The sequence below is a fragment of the Camellia sinensis genome, chromosome 4, assembly GCF_055761805.1.
Source record: "Camellia sinensis isolate YWXY chromosome 4, ASM5576180v1, whole genome shotgun sequence".
NCBI classification, from domain to species: Eukaryota; Viridiplantae; Streptophyta; class Magnoliopsida; order Ericales; family Theaceae; genus Camellia; species Camellia sinensis.
Window position 1 is genome coordinate 164,460,264 of NC_138964.1, and position 21,283 is coordinate 164,481,546.

The following is a 21,283-nucleotide window of genomic DNA, read 5'->3' on the forward strand; positions in this document are numbered from 1 at the left end:
AAAAAATAATGCTAGGGACCTCAAATAATTTATTAAATGTTTTACCAAACCTGTGTGGGACCCACACACATGTGGGTTTGTGTGGTCCCATACCCATGTGAGAAATTTGATAAAATATTTAATAGATTATTTGGAGTTCATAGTATTTTCTTTAAAAAATTAATTATTTGAAAATTAAGAAAAGAGTTTTTTTAATTTTTACATGTTGATTATCAATTTTTAATTTGAGAAAAATTTCACCAAACCGGACAAGTATATTATATGGGTAAGAAGAATCTATTCTATTTCTATATATGAATGTTTAAAACAGAACAAAATTGTATATATTTTTTAATTTATTCCTTTCTGTTAATTTCTATGACAACTAATGCAGCAGTTTGACATTCACATTGCCTTTTTTTTTTTTTTATTGAGTAATATTAAGGATATTAAATTTTTTATTAAATAAATAATTAAATGTTTCATATGAGTGTGAGATTCACAAAAAAAAAAAAAAAAATAGACCCCACACTCATATGAAATATTTGATCATTTGTTTGATAGAAAATTTAAGACCTATATTATTTTCCTTTTTTCCATGTTTCTTTTTGTTAAAAATCAATTTTTTTTCTTCTATTACAACAGTTGATTTAATATTTTCAATTTTTGAAATCACTAAAATTCATAAAATTCCTGCAAAAATACACAGAAGAGGTTATGTATGATGGGAAAGGCTATAATATACACCTCTTAAAAGTATATATCATATACGCGTTATAATTATAGGGAGAAAAAAAAAATATAATTCTATATTTTTTGAGTCATAATTAAAAAAAAATTAAAAACAAAAATATCATAACTAAATACCTTAAATAATGTCATAATTAAAGAAAATAATTAATCATAATTAAAAAAAAATAACATTACTAAAAATATATAATATGAATATGTATAATAAAAGAATAATGATATATGTATTAATTAATATACTAATAGATGATGTGACATAATTTTAAAAGTTTTGAATATTTATAATTTGTATAATAGGTGGGGTCAATAATAATGACATAATATTAATTGGTATACTAATGTATACATTAATTGGTGCATTTAGCACCAAGGATAATAAAATTTTTCTATATATATATATATATGGGTCCAGTTTGTCTCAAGTTGAGATCAATACTGGACCCGTCCAGTTCGGCCCATAGGGTTCATTTTTTAGGTCCGTTTTGATAATCCGAACCGTCAATGTGTAGAAATTGTCGAGTACTATATGCCTGTAAAAAATCACATTGATCGGATATCAATAGCTATGTGATCAAATTAGTTTTGTATAAAAAAATAGACGGTGAAACAATTAACAGTTGATAAAAAACTATTTTGTTCACATAGCTATCGATATCCGATCAACGTGATTTTTTACAGACATATAATACTCGACGAGTTCTACATATTGAACGGTTCAGATTATCAAAACGAGACCCGTAATGAGCCCTCACGAACCCAACAACACGATCCAGTCCGACCTTGGACTGAACCAAAGCCACTGCCTATATATATGTATATATATATATATATAGGTATATAACAAATGAACGTGTAATTGACGTGGCATTACATCACAATCATAGGTGTAGACAAATGTCACTGCATCACTTCCAACTGTCCAACCAAAACGCAAAGTCATGTGGTGACCCATTTCTTCTTCATCATCATCATCATCATCATCATCATCATCGATTTCATCTTTCTTTACATATTTATACTGTATATTAAGTAAAATGTGATTTTTAACCCTCAAGACTTGTGAGAGTTTTAATTTCTCAATTTAAATTTTTTGATTTTTTAATTTAAAATAATTTTTTTTAGCATTTATTAACTTCTCCCAACTCCCAAGTCTTACCCTCATAATAACACTTTAATGCATTAAGAACAAGCATAAAAAAATTCTTTAAAATCCAACATATATGAATTTCTTAAAAAGTCCCAACATATATGATTATTATCCCTCAGAATAACACTTTAATACATTAAAAACAAGCATAAAAAAAAATTTCTTAAAAAGTCCAACACATATGATTATTATCAAAATATTAAACTTTAATATAATATAATAAAAAAAAGACATTTAATTCCTTAAAAAGTCCAACACATATGATTATTATCAAAATATTAAACTTTAATATAATATAATTAAAAAAAGACATTTAATTCCTTAAAAAGTCCAACACATATGATTATTATCAAAATATTAAACTTTAATATAATATAAAAAAGGAAAAAAAGAAGACATTTATAAAAAAAAAATTTAAAAATCACAATTCATATATATACATATAATTATTATCAAAATATTAAATTTTAATATAATATAATAAAAAAAAGACATTTAATTCTTTAAAAAGTCCAACATATATGATTATTATCAAAATATTAAATTTTAATATAATATAAAAAAAAAAAGACATTTAAAAAAAAATTTAAAAATCACAATTATAGCACGGGTGATATGTTAGTATTTTATATAATATATATGGGGAATACACGTACGTATATGAAAAATATGATCAATAATGATACATCCTACTAATTTAAGAATACTAATGAACCACTAATGAAATAAAAATTCAAAAAAAAAAAAAAAAAAAAAAACTTAAAATCAAAATATCACATCAATCAGTAAGACTAATTGTTTTGAGCTCCTTTAATACTCTCAATTTAAAGCACCCAAACATCTTTCAAATATGATTGTCGGAAGCATAAGCTATCCCTGTCAATCCGGCATTCACTCTCTCCACCCAGACTATCCAACACTAACTTCTTATTATATTACTAAAAAAAAATTAGTAGTATGTGTTGAGGAATGAAATAAACAACAATGATTTATCCCATTAAAAATATCACCACTAATAACACTAATACATTAAAAAAAAATACAACTCTAACTCTAAGACCAAATTATCACATCATTAATGGCGAGAACCACCATCATTTTTCATGAAATAAATAACATTCAATCCTTTGCAACAACAAAAAAAGATTCAATCCCAGATTTGCATACATAAATATACATATATCACGATCACAATTTTGAGATCTCTATGTAATCTCTCTCTCTGTGGGAACTTGTTTTGTCCGTCCAAGACACATTGGCTCAATCGTGGGACAATTCAACTCCGTCTTTGTTGTTCTCTCTCTGTCTTTCTCTCGTATACATTTTAACTCCAACCCAATTCAATCGGCGAATCTGTGTTTCTTTGTTATCTAATCTATGGATTTTCAACTGAGTCCTAGCTCCGTCTCTCCTCAACTCAAGGTAATTTCTTGCTTCTTTTTCAGTGCTCTAATCAAATATTTACATTTCTACCATCATCTCAACTCTTTCTTTTTCTTTCCGTTTTTCTTTTTTGGAATTAGTAATATGTTAACTTGAGCTCAAATGCACCTTTTTTGGGTCAGTATTACATTTGTGTAATTTTATCTGACACGTATGGTTATTTGGATTTGTGCCTTCTTTTTCTGCTTATTCTTTGATTTCTTTGGTTTTTGCAGTTAGTGATTATATTTTGTGTATAGAATAGTTAGTTGCCTTGCCTTTCATTACCCAGATTTCTTTCTAAACTAATAGGATTTGCTCTGAATCAGCTCGACAGTTCTATGTTGTTTCCCCCTCGCCCAGGACCAAAACATGTACAGCCTTGGTGCAGGGGAAATTTCAGCCACAGTTGGAGACCTGCTTCAAGATGCAATACTTATAAGTACCATACTCAATAACTAATTATGTTGTACCAATAAAAGAATGGAAAGCATGGTTTTAAATAACGGTTTCGCGATATGTATTAGTATTGGTGTTGCAGTCATGTATCGGCCAATATCAAACATTATCAACCGATATATTGATGAATAATGATATCAAAAGTCCAAAATCCTGGTACCCAATGATCAATACAATACATAACAGGTGATATTTAAAACCCTGGTGGAAAGTATACAGAAGATTTAAAAAAAAAAAAATTAGAGAAAAATGTTTTCTACAAGGTTAGAAGCAAGATCTGACCTTGGGAGTTGTTAGAATAGTAGAGAGAGTAAAAAAAAAAAAAAAAAAAAAAAAAAAGAGGAAATAATATGTATTGTATTGAATAATTGTATTGAATGAATTGTCCTATACAATAAAAGACATGTATATATAGGCTGAGAAAGGGTATCCTACTAGAAATCTAACTATAAGAAAGAGTATACCTAACTATGACAATATCTAATATATTTAGGAAATCAATATCTAATATATATAGGAATATATACCATATATACGTTAACATTCCCCTCAAACTCAAGGAGGATAAACATCTTGAGTTTGGAGAGAGAAACTAAAATATAAAATAAAACTAAATAAAATAAAAGGCAAATAGATTGCAAAATCCAAACGGGAGTGCAAGGGCGCTTGAAATAGATCATAGGCCAGAACTAAAGCCGGGAGACAGTTTATGGTCGTGTCGGACCATTGTAGGAACTGGCTTAAACTAATGCCAGGACAATTTAAGGTCGTGCCAAACCGATTTAGAAACTGGCTAAAACTAATGCCGAGAGACAGTTTAAGATCATGCCAGACCATTGTAGATATTGGATGTTGAACCAGCAAACGTGGCACACACATAACTTATGACGTGGTGCTGAACGATGATGACAACAGATGACTGAGTGCGTCAGGAGGCGGCTTGGATGGTGCACCAAGGGGCGAGTTTGGTGGTGCGCCAAAGGAAACGGCTTGGATTGTGCGGCAAAAGAGGCAGCTAGGTGGGTTGCATGGTGTATAACCATGTTCACCATGATATAGGTATAATATCTCCCTCAAACTCAAATAGGTTGAAGAAAGAAACCAATTTGAGGTTGAAGCAAAGGGAAAGATAGATGGGAGAAAAAAAAAAGTATTACGAGTAAAAAACAAAAAAACAAAAAAAAAAATATGATCGAAATATTTAGGGTTCATAAACCAGCAGATAGAGGAAGCGATACTGAAAGAAAAACATGACAGCGGTATAGGTTAAGATCTGGTGGGCAGCCAAGGCAAGGCTGCCGCCCGCCGATGAAGCGAAATTACTAGGTTCTTAACCTAGCTCTGATGCCATGTTAGAATAGTAGAGAGAGAAAAAAAAGAAAATAATATTTATTAAATTGAATGATTGTATTGAATGAATTTTCCTATACAATAAAAAATCTGCATATATAGACTAAAAGGGTATCCTACTAGAAAACTAACTATAAGAAAGAGTATCATATAAGATACCTAACTATGGCAATAGCTAATATATCTAGGAAATCAATACCTAATATATGCAGGAATATATACCGTATATACATTAACAGGAGTAATGAAAATTTCCTCCCTCGCTTCCTTGCAAATAGATGTTTCATATTAATAATTTGATTTTTTTTTTTTTTTTTTTCAGACCATTGGTTAGAGGTCTTAACATAGTGAAGCTGTTTGCATTTTCTGTATTTTCAAATCCCATCACCATGATATTTTTTACTCCATTCCCGACTTGCTGATGTGCAGGAGACTTGGCAGCATACAATCCTTCTGTCATTTCAAAGCCTTGGAGTAGTTTTTGGTCGTTTGAGTATTGCTCCCTTATTTGTTTTTGCAACCATTGGCACAGAGAATATCAAATCTGTTGACAGGATACATGAGCTCTTTTCCTTTGTATTTTGGACTCTGACCATCATTCCTTTATTGAAGTATGCCTTAATAGTATTGAGGGCTGATTATGCTGGAGAGGGTAATCATATTTCCTTTTGAACTAAAATATTATATTTTTCTTTTTGCTAAGTGAGCTACAGTATTACGCTAATCAAATGGTGTCTTGAAGCATTATTATCTTTAATGAATTATTGCAGGTGGTATTTTTGCATTATACTCCTTACTTTGTAGGCATGCCAAAGTGGGTCTGCTTCCAAATGATAAAAATACCAATGACATTATGCGCTTTGAGGAGCAAACCCCTTCCAATATTGAGGTGGAATCAAGGGCTAGAAGGGCCATTGAAAAACATAAAAGTAGTCACTATTTGATGTTGGTCGTTGCTCTGTTTGGTTCTTGCATGACAGTTGGTGATGGAATTCTTACACCAGCTTTATCTGGTTTGTTGTTCTGTATCATCTGCTTTATATAGACATTGATAACTTGATTTATTTTTCTTTTTCCATTGTATTACATACTATTTTTTCCAAATTTTGCTGGATTTACTTGTTTCTCTGTCCTTTTATGCTTCAGTACTGTCGGCTTCATCAGGCCTTGGAAGATCATTGGCAGATATTTCATATCAATGTAAGCATTAGTAATAGATGTGGATAAAGAACTACTTTTCTCTCACATAATTAGTGCTATAAATTGTCACCGTAAAGTTGAAATTTTTTTTTTCTTTTTGTGTGTCTGGTTCTTATCAGATTCCTCTTCGGAAAGAACGAGGAACACCTTAGAAAAGGATTTCAAAAAATGTAAGTTCTTTACAATGAAAGTAGATGCCTATGACTAGATATCTTGTCCAGCAGTCTTATTCTTCTTTCATAATTTTAATCTACTGTATTTTTGCCAGTTTTTCCGGACCTTTGAATAACATCATGTGAATGAGTCCCAAGAAAAAATTGGGGCCTTGGTGAGGTTCAACTTTTATTCCATGCATTTTCAGTGAATTTCACTCCTACGCGAAGAATGAGAGATAGTCACAATGAAGTCGACATTTTGCATTGCATTTGGAGATTAGTGTATGAACATGCATTAAAGTCTTATACACTTTATCATCTTTTTCGTCATTAACATATCACGATAAATGATTAGTAGTTTTTTTATGGAATTTTAAAACCATATCTCTTTAAAGCTATTTTTTCCATTTCAATAAATCAAGGCAATTACCCAATATTGTGTCTTTTGGTACTCCAGTGAGTGAAAGTTTATCTATCATTTGGAATGGGCGTTCTTGTTTAAACTGGCTTGCCCCATTGCCTCTATAGTTGCAGTAACAGGAAAACTTTTGGGATTTCAAGGAATAGTGGGATTTTTTTTGTCTTTTACCATTATTTGCAGTGACATATCGACTATTTATGACTAAATTCTACAAAATTACTGTTTTCCTTTACGTACAGCAGAAAATATATTGAAATGATTTCATTTCCGTTGGATGTTAAAGCATGTGGTTCATCCATAATATAGTCGCAGTAACAGGATGAGTCTTGAGATTTCAAGGAACAGTAGGATTTCGTTTTTACCATCAATTGCAGAGACATATTGACTACGCAAGGACTAACTCTATGTTTTCGTTTGCATACAACAGAAAATGTATTGAAATGATTTCATTTCGATGGGATGTACAAGCATGCTTTCATCCATAATAAATACTCTGTTGTAAGAGAATTGAGTTCAAAATAAGGAATCTTTTTCATCTGACAGTGTTCATGCTTGCAGTGATTCAAAGCTACATCATTCAATCTTTTTATTTTTTATGCTAAATGTTTTTGGTGTGTTATCATCAACTTAGCATTCATGACTCTTTATTCTGTTCTGTCAATGGATCTCTGATCTTCAGTAAAGCAACTTTATATCAAAAAATGTGCACAGTGCCTACCCAAATCTTCTGCTCTTAAAACAGAGGACATATGTATTTAAGATGTATTCATCTGTTGGTAGTATTTTCTTATTTTCTAAAAATAGAGCTTCAGAACTGAATAACTTGAAGTTTGAACTCAGTGGATGAATTTCATTTTCTGAGTAACACGGAAGTTTTAACTTGGATTTTATTTCATCATTTTTCTTGTAGATTTTTATTTTAGATTTCTATGACTGATTTTCTATTTCTGACCTGCTCATCCCTTGGAATGCTACTTGTTTCAGATGTACCGGTTCCTGCTGCATGTGTTATATTGATTTGCCTTTTCACTCTGCAACACTATGGGAGCCATAAAATTGGCTTTATGTTTGCTCCAGTTATCATTATATGGCTCTTATTCATCAGTGGAGTGGGTCTATATAATATCTGTCATTATGACCCCCAAATCATCTATGCTATCTCTCCAACATATATGTACAGATTCATGAGAAGAATTAGCCCTGGAAGTTGGGGATTGCTAGGCAGTATTCTCCTTTGTGCAGCAGGTTGGTTAGTATGTAGTAACATTCACGTTCCTTGGTTTAGTTTCTTGTCGTCTCTGATTACGCAGATATTTTGGAAATTTCTGTTTGTTCTGACCAATTCTCATGAAAATGTAATTTTGTAGGATCAGAAGCAATGTTTGCAGATCTAGGTCATTTCTCAAGGAGATCTATCACGGTAATCAAAATGCACATTCATCACCGTCTTTCAATTTCAAGTATGAATTTTCATATGATGTCTTCGCTGCAGGTTAGTTTTGTCTGCCTAATATATCCAGCCCTTGTTTTGTGTTACGCTGGTCAAGCAGCTTTTATCTCCAAGAACTTGGGTGTTTCTAAGGATGTTTTTCATCTCAGTGAATCTGTACCCAATAGTAAGTAGTTTTCTTGCTTTATATTTTATTTTTGGGTGGGTCCCTCATCTTGATGTCATATGGTCATGGGCATGGCAAGTTCAGGATCGATTCGCCACATCTTCAGGGTGTTATCGCTATTTGCCTCAGCTGTAGGAAGCCAAGCAACAATTACTGCCAGTTTCTCCATTATAAACCAGTGCCTGGCACTTGGTTGCTTTCCTAGAGTTAAAGTTATCCATACATCAGATAAGATACATGGGCAAGTATACATTCCAGATGTCAACTGCATATTGATGCTTTTCAGCATAGCAATCACCATTGGTTTCCGTAACATTTCACTGATTGGAAATGCAACAGGTATGTTTGTGTACTGACATATTTTATTTTCATTTCTTGTTTCTTGAAGCACTGAACCACCTTTGAGATTTGACAATTATACTCCACTAGGAACATTCAGGAAGCATGTAATCTATAATATGTAATGAATAAGTTTGTGATGATAAAAGAATAAACTAGACTGAGAACAATGTTAGTGCATGACAAAAATTTAATCAAAAAGCACATTTTGTTGATGCTTCTCAAGCATGGCAAAATAGGGTTGCATGAGAGGGAGGGTATTGGATAGCTTTATATACAAGTTGGGCTCATTTCTTAACTGATTAAGCTTTGGGGATAAATGGTGATCTAACAAATCCAATTGTCAATTTGGCAAAAAAATATTGGTGGAAAGAGAAAAAAAAAAACTGTGAAGGCTGCAAGAATACCTATTTTTACATGAGATATATTAGTCAATCCTGATTATATTTATGGATGAGTTGGTAACTACAAAACCAGAAGTGATGACGTAAAGTAATTAACGGTGAAAAGCAACATTGAATGGTTATGTCTAATAAATACTTTTTGTCTTCTTTGCAGGTTTAGCTATAATTTTTGCAATGCTAGTTACAACTTGTTTCATGTCACTTGTAATTGCGCTGTACTGGGAGAAGAGCTTATTTCTATCCGCGTGCTTTCTAGCGTTCTTTGGCTCAATTGAGATCATATATCTATCAGCTTGTTTGTTAAATTTTCCCAAGGGAGCTTGGTATTTAGTTGTCCATTTGGTGATTTTCATGACAATCATGCTTGCCTGGCACTATGGCACCCTGAAGAAGTATCAATTTGATTTCGAGAACAAGTTATCATTGGATTGGCTCACAGAACTTGGCCCGGGTCTAGGAGTGACCCGGGTACCTGGAATTGGCTTCATCTACACCGACATTGTCACCGGAATCCCAGCTTTCTTCTCCCATTTTATTACGAATCTTCCAGCATTTCATCAGGTGCTGATCTTCGTCACCTTCAAGTCTTTGCCTGTCCCTTACATCCCCACATGCCAGAGGTATCTTATAGGCAGGGTTGGGCCCAAAGAATACAAGGTGTATCGTTGCATTGTAAGGTACGGGTATTGTGATCGTGTAAGGGACACAGATGATTTTGAAAAGCATATTATTTGTTCCATTGGTGAATTCATTTCCAGGGAGGAAAACGATTTTGAAGCCTCGACTTCGCCTGAAGGAAAGATGATCGTTGTTGGAAGCCAAATGGCAGATAGAAATGCTTTGATTCCTCTAGATGGGACTGTAACAAATATGGGTTCTTCTGCAAGCTTGGGAAAGAGTGAGATTCGGACTAGTCCATTGTATGACCACCCATCAGGAAGTGTTTCTATTCCAATCAGGAGGAAAAAAGTTCGATTTGTATTGCCTCCAAATAGTCCTCAAATGAGGCATTCTGTTAGGGAGGAACTCCAAGAATTAGTAGATGCCCGGGAAAGTGGGACTGCGTATTTCTTGGGACAATCACATTTGACAATGCGCCGTGGTTCAAATTTTCTAAAGAAATTCTTGATCATGACTTATGTTTTTCTTGATAAAAACTGTCGAGAGCCCCCTGTGGCATTGAACATCCCTCATGCTGCTCTTGTAGAGGTTGGTATGGTCTACATAATATAAACTATGTACTGGGACATAAATTGTCTTTCTCGCACTTTAGTATTATTGTAACATACTATAATTTTAATGATAAAAGCAAATTCCATATAATGTTGCACAAATGCACCTACTCTTCGACATTTAAAGAAGCTGTGTACCTTCTCTCAATGTTAATGAAGAAAGCCTTTGGGTGGAAGGCATTGAAATATCCCGATAAGGACTAAGGCAAGGGTTATAAACGCACTTACAATCTTTACGCCGGTGATGAATGATGTGGCGGATGACAAAATTACTCAATCTGATTATATTTGTTTCAATCTAATTTTAATTAAAAAGAAAAAGTTTGGGAGAGCATTGATAAAGTAAGTAAAGTATAGAGGTAGATAAGTTAAGACAGTCAAAGTCAGGTAAAATAAGAAATCTTATTGTTAAAATAGTTGAATTTAACGTCAAGAATTCACGTGTAAAATCCAAAAAAAATCCAACCCATTGCCATCCCTATATGGCGGCATGAATTTGATGATAGGCACAATTTTTACTAATTTTTACCCTAGTTGAGTAAATATGTGAATGATTTGATGTTCTTCATTTGAAAATGAAAGTAAATAGAATCCTTCTCTTGATTATAACAAGAAAAACGTAGGAAATTTTAAATGTTTTACCAAATATTCTACTAAATGACTCACATGAATGTAGAACTCACATGACAACTATGTAAATGATTTGATGTTCTTTATGTGAAAATGCAAATAAAAAGTATCCATTCTCTTAATTATAAAACCTAGACTAGATGTAATCCTAAAAACATTATAAAAAAAATATATATATATATATTTACATCCAAGTCAAGCAACCAAACCAAATAAAAAATAAAAAATTAAAAAATTACTGCTAATTCTTAAAAAGGAACCATATATAGAAAGAATTATCCTATTGGACCAATTCTTTCAAAATGATTGAGAACCCAAAATAAGAATTCATTCTATGTATTTTTTTCCAGCTGTGCATAATAATAACTCATAATAAATCTGTGCATAACTCTATAAACCATCACAATAAATGTACATTGATTATTTTGTTTTAAACTATTTTAAAACTTAAAAATGTAGGCAAAATGGAAGGAAAAAGAAAGAAGCCCAAAGTCAACCATTGAAAGAAAAAAGTAAAAATAAAGGGTATACTGTTGTGAGCTATAAGTAATTCAGCAACACAACCATATTGCCTTTACTATCAAAGTCAGATTAGTGCCAACTACAAAATATTGACCAACCATTGTCACTCACTGAGTAAAGATATTGACACCTAAAATTCTACATGCTAAACTATTCTGTCTCACATAGATAGGTAGTTGGGCCTACATCCCATGTGAGAAGGGGAATACTTTTGAAATTCGGATCTTCCAAAATAATTTTTCGTAGAGTAATCTTAACGTAACTTTTTAAATGTTTGCAATTTAATTATATAAAAGTTGAGGGTATAATAGTACAAAAGTAGCGTAAAATTTTATTTTACCCCTAGCATTGTTGGTCACATGAGCAAGGTTATGCCATAAAAATTATTCACTCAAAGTAACCTTCTTAAGCAAATTATTCAAGTATGAGAAAATGTTTTATACACCATTCACTCTTCGTTTTGGCTTTCTACTGTTTCACTCAACACAAGCTGTAGAGTTTGTAACCAAAATAGTTTTCAATTATACGACCGAGAACAGCCCAGTTTCTGTTCTTGTTTTTGAGCAAGAGAAAATCACATCACATTGCAATACAATTAGTTAGAAACCATGCTTTCAGTTTCATTCACAAAACCATCTCCGGTCCATTCTTTGTCAGACTGCAAACCTTTCCTGACAGCTTTCCTCTGTCGAATCGCTTCTTGTTGCCTCCTTACCAAATCTGTGTGGGTTGTGAAATATTCAAGAGAAATCCTGGGAAAAGAAAAGAATACAAATGTTAGATAAACAACAAATCCTTCATTTGGTTAATAATTTCCACATTAAAAAAGTTAATTGTTAAATAAACAAAAATACCCTCTGAAATCTTCTATTGATGAAAAATTCTGCATCTTCATGAAATCCTGCAACTCGGAGCAAAGTTTCTTAACATGACCGTACCCATGCATCATAACGCCCGTGCATACCTACAAACAAAATGACATTATATACTTGCCACATTAATATGTAAAAGATACCATTTCATGGGAACTTAAAAGGCTGCTTTTTCTTGACAAAGATGTCAAGTGTCTTGAGGTACACTATGGAAATTTCAGATATCTTTTGATTGGACTTAATTCTATCTTGATGTCACCGTTGCGGTTTTTCCCCCTCCACCTGCAATGATTACCACAGCCCACCGCAGATGGGGGGGCCTTGAATTTGCTCAGGTAACTGCCGAATTTACCCACGTATTAGTATGACTCATACCACCCACTCAGCTATATGCACAAATGGGTCCTAAATTCTTTTTAAAAATTAAAATAAAACTCTAATTGCTACATCAGACTCATTTTTCTTAACCATAACCATGAAACATGGTTATAAAAACAGAAACTCCTAACAATGTGTTACCTAACTTTTACAACGTAGGAAACAATAGAGAAGAAAGAAAACAAACAGGTGACATTCCCCAAAACCCAAAAGAAAAAAGGAAAAAGGAAAAAAGGGGAAAAAGTGCAATGTACCAGATGGAGAAAGCCTACATCTTGAACAAGAAAACTCTGTTGACCCTAATGCTCTTGGGTCAGACCAACTAAAGCAACCTATCCAACATCCCGTCATACCCAAATTCCAAAAGAGAGAGAGAGTTCTGTTCAATCCTAATCTTTTCCGGTAAAACAAAAAATTCATCAAACCCAAGCGTTGCTTCCCAAGTGAACTATTTCACATGTTCAGAATTGCTAAGACTTGTAAAATAGAACATGGCAGTTTTTGATCAACGCCATAAAACTAAAAGCATTTAACATGGGTTTTGTAAAAGAAACCATTGCAAAAAATATGATACAAGCCCCTATAGAAAGCCAACATTTACCTGCTACAGATGAATAAGATAAGAAAACAATCACAACAATTAATGGAAATGAAACAGCATCACAACTGTCCAACCTGAACTGTATTTGCTCCAAGAAGAATAAATTCAGCAGCATCACCGCCTGTCTCGACACCTCCAATACCAGAAAGGGAATAATCCTTATCTCCGAATTCCGCCTTCATCATTTGCGCAATACTCATCACTTTTGCAAGCGCAATAGGATGGACTGCCTTGCAAGAATAGCCCCCAGGAGTTGAGTATCTGAAATTAACTTTAGTATGTAAATCCTTGTGGGATGAATAAGTCAATGCAAAAAAGTCACATAGGTTGGGCAAAAATGCTAACCCCTCAACACAAGGCTCTGGACGCAAGGTATTGAGGTTGATTCCCATGACACTCATGATTGTGTTTATGGCAGATATCCCCTCGCATCCTGATCTCAGAGCCACCCTAGCTGGCTATAACAAAAGAAGCATTGATACTAGCAGAATAAGAAAAGCAACCTATACATTACTGCGTATTAGTGAGCAATGCACAATGTAAATTGCATTTATCTGAAGGAAAAAAAGAAATTGATCACGCACACACACAGATTGGAAAAAAAAAAAAAAAAAAAACTTTGCTTTACATAATTCATTGATCACCTCTGTTTTGTTTGATGCATTAGAATTAGAAATTCTGTAAGTTACCATGGCTATTGATCAGGAAGCTTCACGACACTTCACAAACCCACGTTTTGGAAAAGAGAAAATCAAACAAAAATGAAAGGAGAGGAGAAAAAGAAACTAGAACACGTAATGATTGGCATTTGGTCAACTAACACAACACATTCTGATAATTCACTCTATTTTCTTTTGGGAACAACACTTTTTAGTCTAAAAGTTGAAAAGTCATTAAAAAAGCCAAAAAGCCAACAAATTATACAAAATAGTCGAAGATTCCATTTTCTCTTTATTTTTTACACATCTTTTCGTAAAAAACTAAAAAGTCATCCCAAACCTACTAATTTTTTTTTTTACCTCATATTTTAGTCAAAAAACCAAAAAGTTACTAAAATAACATGTTCCCAAACGAGACAAATTGCCATCAAGGAATAAATAAAGTTATCAAATAACCAATGAGGAAAAGAAACAAGATAAAAAGCAAACCTGTGTAATGTCAGTAATGTTTGGAGTCATTTTTGCCCAAACAGGGACAGTGGCTTTTGCATTAATCCACCCACAAACTTCCTCTAAAAGTGCACAATCTTGCCCAACTGCAGCGCCCATTTTTCGCTCCGGCATACCATGAGGACATGAGAAATTGATTTCAATAGCATCCTAAACAACAATGTGAAAATCTTACATGAAGAAAGCCACTACGCATATTTATATATATACACACACACACTACAGGAACTTGGCTTCTGAAAAGAGTTACAGGTACTTAGGTAGTGAGAAGCATGAACTTACAATTCCAGTTTGCTCAACTCGGTCAATAAGTTCCTCCCATGCAGCTTTGTCATACTCCTCCATGATAGAAGCAATAAGTACCCTGTCAGGATACTCTTCTTTTAATTGCTTGAATTCTTTAAGCATGGTTTCAAGAGGTCGATCACTTATGAGCTCAATATTTTCCCAACCAATAATTTGTCCTTTGGCTGAGCCATTTGCTCCTGCTCTTAGCCGAGCATATCGAGGAGTAACATTTATAACTTTTGAAGCATCCAATGACACCTACCAATTATTGTTCAAGATTAAGTACTTAACTTTCAATATAGATGAATAATATGAATAATCTTCATTCATGAAATACCACTTTGCCTTCTGGTCAGGAAAACGAAAAAATGAAATGAAACGAGCAGAAGTACCCCTTTGCCTTCATTTTAGTATAGATGAGTTTCTAAACTCTCACAGAAAAACTATATGGAGATGTGAAGTAAGGTTTGCAGGCTATGCTATTTTACACCTATTATGGCAATCATGGATTCCTTAAAAAGATAGAAAAGGACCCTTATCAGTTTCCTTCCATCCAAAAAACTTGTTTTCCAACTCTCCTTAGGAGAACTACAACTAACAAATAATGGGTAGTCAACTTTATCTCAATGGGACACTTACCAATCAGTCCTATTAACTAAACTTATTTACCTACAGGTCCTGATTAATAAATTTATTATTGTAAATTCATTCATAAAAACAAGAGAGACTAATAAATTTATCAATAGGACTTAATGGGTAATAAGTCCTAAAAGTAGGACCTATTGGTAATTTACCATATTATATCAATTACGTACATTTTAAAATATATATATATATATATATATATATATATAACTTTTTTTATTGGCTATATATATATGAAAATTAAAAACCAATATGGCATACAATGGCTGTCCTACCTTGGCCCGACGCGGGCAATGGCCCCGATTCAACTTTTGGCAAAGGAATGTAACGCAAATATTATTTTGCCTATTAAAAATTCGGCAATTCAAGGATAAGTTGCTCCCACTGAATACGTTGGTGCCCCAAGTGGACCTTTTTACCCCTATGGTTATTAGGTTATGGTTTTAAGTTTTAACACTACTTGTGCCCTCCAAGTTTCACTTTTTTCCCATTTCTTTGATATCTATGAAGCACGTATACTTTTAAATGAGAGTTGTATCCGTATCTTACCAATATTAGATACTAATTCTCCTCGGATACATACCCAATACTTCTTAAACATGTCCAATACTTAATATTAATTTTCTAAAATTTTGAGAAGTATCAGATACTTTTCAGACACTCTAGGTCACATATTGTAATCATTTTTGTATAGTATTAGAATATAACTTTGGCCTAATAACCTTGAGATTATGGGTTCAAGTATTGGAACAACTACTTTGTGTACTATGCCAAAGGTTAGGTGTGTACTCAATCTTTTTCCTCCCAAATACACATTAATGTGTACTATTTGAGCATTGCTTTTTATTAGAATATAATGGTTACTATGACTACAAGAATCATTTTTCATTGTATTAGCTAATCTGCACACACACAGTTTACTTAGCAAAATCTAGTTTACAAAAAAATAAAATAAAATAAGAACTCAACAAATGTAAAGCTACATTACCAAGTCAAAATTAAACCAACTACAATAAAATATCTTTTAAACATTACTCTTTTCACTTTTTTAACTGCAAAATTACTAATTAAGCTTGTATACTCTAATTTATCTACCCTTCCTTCTCCCAAGAACATTCATATACAAACCTTCTTTCTTTTTTTCAATGGTTCTTTTTCTTCTTTTTTTTTTTTTTGATAATTTTTTTTTTTTCAATGGTTCTTATTTTAATCTCTAATAATATAATGGACTAAGATAATAGGGAACCCTATTTTGATCCCAATTTTAGGGGCCTAAGGAAGAGGCCTTTCTTGGCCTTGAGCTTGCATACATGTGTGTCATGTTCATATTCATACTTTGTAGAAAGTAAAGATAAAAATATATAATGATTACTAAAATTGAATTTCAACAATTAAATAAGTAAACTTGCATACAATACTTTTTGATATAACACATTAGTGTGAAAGGAAAAGACACACGGAAAAGGGCATAACTTTTTCTACAGGAGGAATTTTAATGCAAGGTTTGCGCCATTGGAAAGCTAACTTCTGGGGCTTCATCCTAGGAAGTGGCCGGCCGGCCACCTGCAGCCAAAATGTCAGGCCGGCCTGTGGCATACGCAATGCAATATGGCTAGAATGATATGCAAACATGCTAATGAAATTTCAGCACTGAAATGTGGGGGAAAACAGCCCCGAAATGAGGCGAAAACACACCCGATGCGTGGAATAGTCCCGAAACACGAATTTTGAGGGCCAATCTAAATAGTTTAGACTTAATATTGAAACGAATTTTGATAAGACTCACTGAAAAACAAAAGGGAAAATTACAAACACCCCCCTTGAGGTTTGGTGAAAATACAGATTCCTCCCTGAGATTTGAGAAATTACATCTTGCCCCCTGAGGTTTATATTTCCATAACAAATTGCCCCATGAGGTTTTTATTTTCATACAGATTCCCCCCTAATTTGTTATGCAAATTTGACCTTCAGGGGGCAATTTGTAATTTCTCAAACCTTAGGGGGGAATCTGTATTTTCACCAAACCTCGAGGGGGGTATTTGTAATTTGCCCAAAACAAAAGTAAACTAACTACTATCTCTTAAACTAATATATAATACAATATTATAGGTTATAATTTTTTTTTTCCCAATGTATCCTGACCTACTCAAATCTTATTTTTAATTTTTGTCGTATGATCGCATTGGACACTAGCTTTTAAACTAACAACTAATTCCTAAGAATAGTTTCTCACCATTTTTGGAACTCATATATAATAAACCAAACCATATTAAGCCTTATGTTCCAATCAAGTAGAGTTGGCTACACGAATTCTTTTTCACCATTGATTCTACTATATCAAGAGCTATATGTTCAGTTAAATAAATAAATTCATATCCTTTTCACTACCGCATATCCAATGTTAGCTTAGGTCTTCCCATCCCCGAACAACTCCATTTATAGTGATCATATCACTCTTCTTTAACATTAACACTCCTTTTGGATTGAGAGGGAGGTGAGAAAAGAAATAATTATGGTTTCTCACCTAGGTGAGAAAAGAAAAGAAAAAAGGATTAGATTTCTCACCATTATGTTTAGATGAATCAAAGAGAAGAGAATGTGATTTTTCACTTATCTTGTATGGATAGAATAAGTAAGAGGAAGGAAAAGGACTTGCTTTGTTTGTATCTCGAGATATAATTTTTGAGAAAAATTTTCAAAATTTTGTTTGGTTCAAATTTTTTGAAAAGATTTTTCGAAATCACTCTCTTTCCTACATGTCAATCAATCACTTTTTCTCTGTCCCCTCTCCTCAATCACTTTTTCTCTCGCACACATTTACTCAATTACAACAAAATATCAAATTATTTCAAACTTCCAAACTCCAAAACTATTTTCAAAATATACAACCAAACAAATCAAAAAAAAAAAATCTAAACTCTCTCCCCAAAATTTTCTTTTTTAAAATTTATCTCAAAACACAAACCTAACACAGTATTTTATTTCATTTTACCAAAATAATATTCTATATTAATAAGCTATGTTTTTCACATTTTAAATAAAGTTCATTAAACTCAATTCTTTTCTCATCAAATCTCACCACTTTTGGTGAGAAACAAAATATAAGTTTAGTGAGAGTCCATTTCTCACAAATTTTCATCATTTCTCACATTACTTAACCATCCAAACAAACAAGTGAAGGGTTCCCAATTTTCACCATTTCTTTTATTTTCTCACCAAACCCCGCCATCCAAACAGATTGTAATTTATTTTGGATATACATAGTGCCTGTTTGGTGCAGCTTAAAAGCTGCTTATTTCAACTTTCAGCTTAATTTAAGCTATTTTGATATGCTTGGTTTAACTTAACAATGCAGCTTATAATTTTTTGTAAGTCAGAAATAACTTATTCTTTGAGGGGCATGAGATGCTTAATTTATAAATCAGAAATCAGCTTATGTTTATTATGTTTATAGTTAACTATAAACTGTTAAGGCATAAACTATATGCACTTTCTCACAGCCCTACCAATCAGGGCCATAATAGCATTTGTTGTATTGATCATGTAAAGATGTGACAAAAATTATGAAAAAAAAGAAAGAATGAAAAAGAGTAAAGCTAAAATGAAAAGGTAAAAAGAATGAAAAGCTCACCGTTTTGGCGATGACAGCACCCCAACCTTCATCGAAGGCCTTCTTCATAACAGTGTAATTGGTCCCGGGAGGACCCGACCCGATGACAAACGGATTCGGCATCCTCAACCCATTAACCGTGACGCTGAGATCAGGGTGAGTTGGAGACTCCGAAGCAAAAACCCTGAAACGGACTCTCTCAGCACACCGTCCAAAACCCAGTGGCCGACATTGGAGCCATGATGCATCTTTACCTCCGATCTGACTAGTAAAGCTCAGTGACGCCATGACTACTACTGACTATGATGGATGATGATGGGTGTGAAGAGAAGTGAAGAGAAGACAAGTTAGGAATGAATGAATATGTGGGGATCTTAAGCTCTGTGTGTGTTGGAGAGGAAGAAAGAAAATGGAAGGGGTGAATGAAGAAGATGATACGTATATAAGTAGACAATTAGGATGATTAGGATTGAATTTTTGGAATCTGAGCGAAATAAAGTCATAGCTTAAGATCGGATCGGATCGGATAAACAGAGAGACACAAAAGAAGAAATTAATTTTGACTCTTTTTGGTGGCCGGCTGTTGAGCATGGGCCGCCGGCCCAGATGGGCGCGGGTCGGCTGTGGTCACAAAATTTCTAATCCGTCGTCTGTTTGTCAGATTGATAGATTGGATAAAATTAATCCGCTTCCGTCTGTTAATCCGGCAGATGTGAATTGAGCAGATTAGCGGTTTAGCGGATAGATGCGAATCTATTTGGCGGTTTAAAATTTTATAAATTTTCAACATAATTCAACTTGTGCACTTTCTCAAAAAAAGAAGAAGAAAGTATTACAGTTAATGACTTAAAAAATATTACAATCACTGCATGCCTCATCTAAAGTAAGAAAATTTGAAACTTTAGAATATCACAATCACTGCATGTCTCATTCACATACTACAATCACAGCATGTCTTATCAACATAAAGTATTACAATCTATGGTTCTTAAAATATAAAAATAATTCAAACTACCAAAACCATAAATGTAGCAGTAGTAGAGATTATATGTCTCTGTATTGTTACATCTATATCTGTTTTTGAAAATAAAAACCAACTAGCATATATCATATTTTTATTTATTATTTTTAGAGATAGATTTAAAAACCAAAAAATATAGATAAATAATACGTTTATTTTTTTCAATTCAAAAAAGATTTCAAGTTGAAAACTTTTTTTAACAGAATATTTAAACTCTTTTTTAATTGAAAACACAAACAGAATATTTAAACAAACTGAAAACACAAAGTTTTATAAATTACTAGGAGTATTCGCGGTTTGGCTGTTCGGTTGCAGCCAAAGGAATCTCAAATCCGCCATCCTTCGGCCAGATTGGCGGATTGAAGAAAATCAATCTACAATCGTCCGCTCGTCATCACGCATCCGTTCAAAATGCAGCGGATCGGCTCGGTCGGTTTTGGCAAATCAGTATATCCGCTGCTCACCCCTATGGCTCGGTATTTTGCATTAGATGGCTGACTTCTCAGCTTGAGTATGTTTTTTCATAAGAAAATTACACCGCTCTTATAGTTTGGGACTTACCTCATACTGGTTTTTAATTTTTTAATTGTTACATATTTAATTGGGCTCTTTTTTTATAAATCCCATTTATAACTGTTTTGTTCCATAAAACCCAAACTATTTCTGAATATTCCATTAGGTCCATTAATTATAAAAGGACGAAATAATCATCTCCGCCTCTCCTGCATGTAACCGATTCCGCAAAACCCATTCCTATTCCAACTATTCAATCCATAAAATTTCCAAAACAAAAACTCAATCCACGAAACGATACTCACATCGCCTCTAGTAACCCTAGATTCACATCGCCTCACCAACGTCCTCTTCGTCCACCGTCGACCATCGACCCCAGATTCCTCTTCGTCTCACCACTACGAAGGTTCACATCGGAAGGAGGGTGCTTCGTTGTTCGAAGATTCCTGTCGTCCCATTGAGTTTATTTCATCCACTGAGTGTGATCCATACCCACCAACCATGACGAACAAAAGTAAGGAATACCATTCCACCTTCTGCTTTTCAATCATAATGTCATC

At 33.3% G+C, this 21,283-nt stretch overlaps 2 protein-coding genes across 5 annotated transcripts; one reads left to right on the forward strand and one right to left on the reverse strand.

Annotated features, from left to right (window-relative positions):
- The first annotated feature begins 2,741 nt into the window (after nucleotides 1-2,741).
- Nucleotides 2,742-10,562, forward strand: LOC114283007 (putative potassium transporter 9). Of its 4 annotated transcripts, none has more exons than XM_028225794.2 (10): nucleotides 2,742-3,298; nucleotides 5,537-5,759; nucleotides 5,878-6,120; nucleotides 6,254-6,307; nucleotides 6,427-6,477; nucleotides 7,868-8,128; nucleotides 8,251-8,303; nucleotides 8,376-8,499; nucleotides 8,584-8,838; nucleotides 9,397-10,562. In XM_028225794.2, exons 1-10 carry the CDS (start codon nucleotides 3,254-3,256, stop codon nucleotides 10,473-10,475), a joined length of 2,388 nt encoding a protein of 795 aa, XP_028081595.2. In that variant the 5' UTR covers nucleotides 2,742-3,253; the 3' UTR covers nucleotides 10,476-10,562. The 4 variants fall into 4 exon arrangements, with proteins under 4 accessions (XP_028081595.2, XP_082722917.1, XP_082722919.1 ...); XM_082866791.1 differs by having other exon boundaries at nucleotides 8,376-8,498; nucleotides 8,577-8,838; XM_082866793.1 differs by lacking the exon at nucleotides 6,427-6,477 and having other exon boundaries at nucleotides 2,980-3,298.
- Nucleotides 10,563-12,009: 1,447 nt separating this feature from the next.
- PYD1 (pyrimidine 1) lies at nucleotides 12,010-19,908 on the reverse strand. Its single transcript, XM_028225792.2, has 7 exons — nucleotides 19,211-19,908; nucleotides 14,929-15,192; nucleotides 14,626-14,796; nucleotides 13,823-13,935; nucleotides 13,552-13,738; nucleotides 12,481-12,590; nucleotides 12,010-12,378 (listed from the first exon to the last, which is right to left on the reverse strand). The coding sequence occupies exons 1-7, from the start codon at nucleotides 19,475-19,477 to the stop codon at nucleotides 12,222-12,224; spliced, it is 1,269 nt and encodes a 422-aa protein (XP_028081593.2). The 5' UTR covers nucleotides 19,478-19,908; the 3' UTR covers nucleotides 12,010-12,221.
- Nucleotides 19,909-21,283: the final 1,375 nt, after the last annotated feature.